General features: G+C 42.2%; 1 protein-coding gene across 2 annotated transcripts in view; it reads left to right on the forward strand.

Moving 5' to 3' along the window:
- Positions 1 to 54: 54 nt before the first annotated feature.
- Lcor (ligand dependent nuclear receptor corepressor) overlaps positions 55 to 4,732 on the forward strand; it is a 108,125-nt gene continuing 103,447 nt past the window's right edge. For both annotated transcript variants that reach the window (XM_026781688.1, XM_026781687.1), the window contains exons 1-2: positions 55 to 199; positions 406 to 479. In XM_026781688.1, the coding sequence (XP_026637489.1) occupies positions 123 to 199; positions 406 to 479 (151 nt within the window). In that variant the 5' untranslated portion in view covers positions 55 to 122. The remainder of the gene's footprint in view (positions 200 to 405; positions 480 to 4,732) is intronic.

Below are 4,732 nucleotides of genomic sequence, written 5' to 3' on the forward strand. Positions count from 1 at the left end.
CGTGCCCGCGGGCACGCGCGGCGGCGCTCGGGCGTGTGCGAGGCGTGAGGTGGAGATGGGGGCGGAGGGAGCCGGAGCTGTCACAGGCCCCGCGTCCGCCTGAGCGAGCCAAGTGGGGTGTCATGGCCGCGGGGGGCAGCGGCTGCACTTCCTCTGCTGGCAGCGGCGGCCGGGAAGTTAGTCCTCGACGCACGGGTCGGTGTGTGTGGATTTGTGTTTGGCGTGCGCGCGGCGGGGAGGCGGGGGTGGGAGCCGGGCGGGGGTCGCCCTAGTCCCCTCCGCGGCGTCCGGCGGTCGGCGCGCTTCCCCGAGGTGCAGGGAGCGTGGACGGGGGCGCCCGGGAAGGGCCGGGCGGCGGGGCTGCACCTCTCACACTGTGTGTTTTGTCTGTTTTTCTTTCCCAAGGTCCCGTTTCCTTCAGTGCGGCGGCCGGCGGGACCATAAGGGCTTAACTCATATATTTAACCCCCCTCCAAAAAGTAAGTGGCCCGTGTGGTGTCTGCTCCACCCGCCGCCCCCTAGCCCCTGTCCGTTCTTGTGTTTGACTCGAATGTCCCCAGCATTGTTATTTCCCGGTCTCTGCTTCGGTGCTGCTGCTGTGTGGGGAAATGCCCTCTCGTCGTCCTCTGTCCCCCACGCCCAGTCCTCGGGGAGGCCCGGAATTCCAGCCCCCCGTTTCGGTGGGGCACGTTCTTGGGAATCAGATCTTCCTCAGCAGAACCTGGGAGATTCTGTCCATCCGCTTGGGCCCCTGGTCCCCTCCTTCCCGACGGGGTTTCGTTGGAAGGAATTATGCAAATCCTGCTTTCTGGTGTCCATTCAGCGGCAATTTCATGCGGTGAGAAGTTCTCTTTGTTGTGCGAGGGGGAGAACAGACACTGATTTAATAGACATATCTGTTGGGGGGAAGGGTGGAGGGGGTGTGGAGAAGCTCAATTTGGAAGAATTACAGCACTTGGTTAGCTCAGTCTTTGTGTTTGAGCCTTCTGGCTTGACAGGAGGGTCTGCCCTTTACAATGTGTCCCACAAGGGATGTTTTCTATAGTAGATGAAAAAGCAAAACTAAAACTTTAAACAAGTGAAAAATACGGTAACCTTTACTTAGAGAAATAAGCACTGCCGGTTTTGCAGTATTTCATTATGAAAATATGTGATGTGAATTTATTAAGGACTTATAGACTATAACATCAAATGTAATTAGCAGGCAACAATGTGGTAAGGTAGCTGATACCACTTAGATTGTCCAAAGGCTAAAAGTATATTTTAAAAAACGTATACTTGGGTAAATAATAAAGATCTGAGCAGTTTTTTGGGAGGGAGTGATATACCTTGTGAATACAGGTTAAAATTTCCCTCTTGCAAATCCAAGCCCTGCTCTGCCCTGCAGGAAACAGGCTTTTTGGCTCCAGTATCATTTGCTCTGTTCTGCTTCTGCTTGTTTTATTTTTCACGACCTGTCACACATTTGCTACAATGTGATATGGGCTTAAGCACTTAGGAATTACGTTATTTGTCATCGTCATGTAAAAATGTACATGGCAGGAATTGAGAAACATCAAATTGAGGCGTTTTTGGAATTCTTGGTTAATAATATAAAAGATTATTTAGAAGGATTTCTAGTTTTTGTAATGTTAGTTTGACGCAGTGATTGTGTTCTGGAGGGCTTTTTAGTGTTTAAAAGGCTTTGGAATTGAGAAATGCAGCCCTGTGTTGATAGAGCTTTTGTTTAAATCATTTCAATGAGTTATTCTTTGCTGTTTGATTTAAAACCCTTGTGTTCCGATTAGCTCCCCTTTCTTATCAGTCATTGTATTAGTGTTTGATAACTGCTTCTGGACAAAATGTTGTTTTGTTTTGTGGCTAATAAAAATCCTCCTGTAGACTCCTCGGTTGAGTATCGAAATCAGATCAATTCTTTGGAGAATGTTTAAGTTGATCAGTTTTCTGAGAAGGTACTTGGGACTCCAAATTGCCACTTTTAGGTGACGTTCAGGAACCCAGCGGCCACGGTACAGATGGTCCTTTAAATACTAATAGTTGTCGATAGTTGCTCAGGTAAAGTCAGCTGGGCATTAGATTTTCTCTTTTGTTATATATAATTTTGTTCTCTAAGGGGAGCGTTTTAAATGTTGTTGTTAGATTTGTATTTTAAAGGGCAGGCAGCAGCCTATATATAGTTCAAAGAAGCTGTGCTATTTACTACTACAATAATTCTTAATTTAGTAGGATTGGTTCTGCACAGTTAATCTTAATTTCTATCTTAATCAGATAGAAATCTGATTCTCTTGGTCAATTGTCTTAGTATTTTAGGGGTGTTTGCTTTTCAAGTGAAACTTAATTTATTGCAATCTTTGGGTTAAAAATGAAGTTTCAGTCATTCTAGAATATAATTTTCCTTTTTATTGTTTTTGTCAAGGAGGGAGTAAAATGTCAGTGGTGTCTGGAAGACAAGTGTCACCAAGTCAGTGATAAGTTTAGTTGAATCAGAGTTTATACAGATTGAGTATCTATCTCTTCAAAGTGCTTGAGGTCAGAAGTGTTTGAAATTTCTGTTTTTCAGATTTTGGAATGTTTGTAAGGATTTTACTGACTGTATATCCCTAATCTGAAAACTTGAAATCCCAGCTGCTCCAAAACCCAAACCTATTTGAACACTTTGGATTGGAACAGAACCTGTACTAGGTTCAGGCAGTTATTTCAGTCATGGGTGTTTGTTTACTTTGGTGGCTGTTGAGGGGGTCCATCTAGGTTCCAGGCCTGTCTGATCTCCCTAACCTTACTGTATTCTTAAGCTCTCCTTGGTATAGAAAGAAGTACGATTTCAGCTAGTTCTAGTTTGGCTGGAAAAGGACAGAATAAGCCTTTGACTCCTGGAAAAGTATTTCAGGTAACTGATTTTGTCAAATGTGTTTATAGGTACAATTCTAAAAATATGTGATAATGCCAGTTTTTAACCTTAATGAGTTGCAATTTTCTAATAGTAAGAATTGATTATTTTGCCTGGATTTTGGCTCACACCTTTAATTCCAACACTCGGGAGGCAGAGATAAGTGGATCTCTGTGAATTTGAGGTCAGCTTAGTCTACAGAGAAAGCTACAGGACAGCCAGAGCTACACAGAGAATCCCTGTCTTGAAGAAACCAACCAAACAAAAGAATTGATTATTGCATTTTTTTTAATGGGGGGGCACTTCTGAGTGAGTACCTATCTAGTCCCTTAGCAACTGGAGTTTAGTGCTGTTACTAGGAATGGGAGGTACAGCTAAGTGATTAATTCACTTAACTATTTATTTTAAAGCATACTACCTTTATAAAAAAAATATTGTAGACCATGATTGAGATGGCTGCTCTAAATTTCAGGAGTTTTTTGTTTTCGTTTTGGGGTTTTATTGTTTTATTTTAAATTAGCTTACAAAAAATGGTCTTATTAGAACTTTTAGTTCTTACAAAAAACAAAGTATATATAGCTTATTGTACAAGTCAAAATGTGTAGAATAATGGTATAGATAAGTGGTGTGTGGGTTATTCTAGAAGTGAAAGAGATCTCTTGGCAGGAGGGCTTTATGGAGGTGGCATTCTTAGCTTCAATTTGATCTTTGTGGAAATGGTATTTATTCCTGAGAAACATGAACAAAATGGAAAAGAACAAGTTGTCAATTTAAGCTGCAGTCCATGATTAATGGAAGGGGGCATATGTGTTTGTGAAGGAATTTTTAAATGTTAAGTGGAATTTAGCTGGCTGTGCTGGTGCATGCCTTTAATCTCAGCACCTGGGAGGTAGACAAGTTGATCTCTCAGATTGAGGCCAGTCTGTCTGGTCTACATAGTGAGACCCTGTCTTTCTTGTTTTGTTTTGAGACAGGGTTTCACTATGTAAGTCTGACTGGCCTGGAACTAACTTTGTCTTATGCTGTAGACCAAGCTGGCCTCAAACTCATAGAGATCCACCTGCCTCTGAATCGCAGGTGCCGGGATTAAAGATGTGACTGGCCACACTGCCCCCAAACTCTTATTTTTGTTCCGAGACAGGTTCTCATGTGACCTAGGCTGCTTTCAGACTTACTTTATAGCCAAGGCTAACCTTAAATTTCCGATTCTCTTGCTTCCATTCCAAGTGCTGTGATTGCAATTGTGTGCCACCACACCTGACTGTGTTTACTTTCCATAATACCTTTTAATTTGTCAGCAAGTATAGCCCCCCCCCTTTTAAAAACTGTTCTGTGTACTTGCACATTGCTTTAATCATAATTCTATTATAAACTGTTAACTGTTTTCATTTTGTTGACTCTCTGATGTGTACAGGAAGGTATCCCAAGTCCAACCCTGAAATTTAAGCTAAAATGGAATTCATGTGTTTTTTGAGATAGGATCTTCCATAGTCCAGACTGGTCCCAAACTTGCTCTGTAGCTAAGACTGACCTCCAAGTCCCAATCTTCCTGCCTCGATCTCTGGAGATCTAGATTTACTGGTGGATACTACCATGCCTGGCAAAATTCACCTGTTTGAAATATTGAAAGTTTCTGCTTTCTAATTCATAAAGTTGTGCACATGTCACCATTAATTTCAAAACATTATCATTTCAGTAAAAGAAACCCCTTTGCTCATAGGCAGTCATCCCAGCTCTTCTGTGACTTAACTCTTGGCAATTTCTTTCTTTCTTTCTTTCTTTCTTTCTTTCTTTCTTTCTTTCTTTCTTTTCTTTTCTTTTCTTTTCTTTTTTTTTTTTTTTTTT

This window comes from Microtus ochrogaster, chromosome 8 (genome assembly GCF_000317375.1).
Source record: "Microtus ochrogaster isolate Prairie Vole_2 chromosome 8, MicOch1.0, whole genome shotgun sequence".
Classification (NCBI taxonomy): domain Eukaryota; kingdom Metazoa; phylum Chordata; class Mammalia; order Rodentia; family Cricetidae; genus Microtus; species Microtus ochrogaster.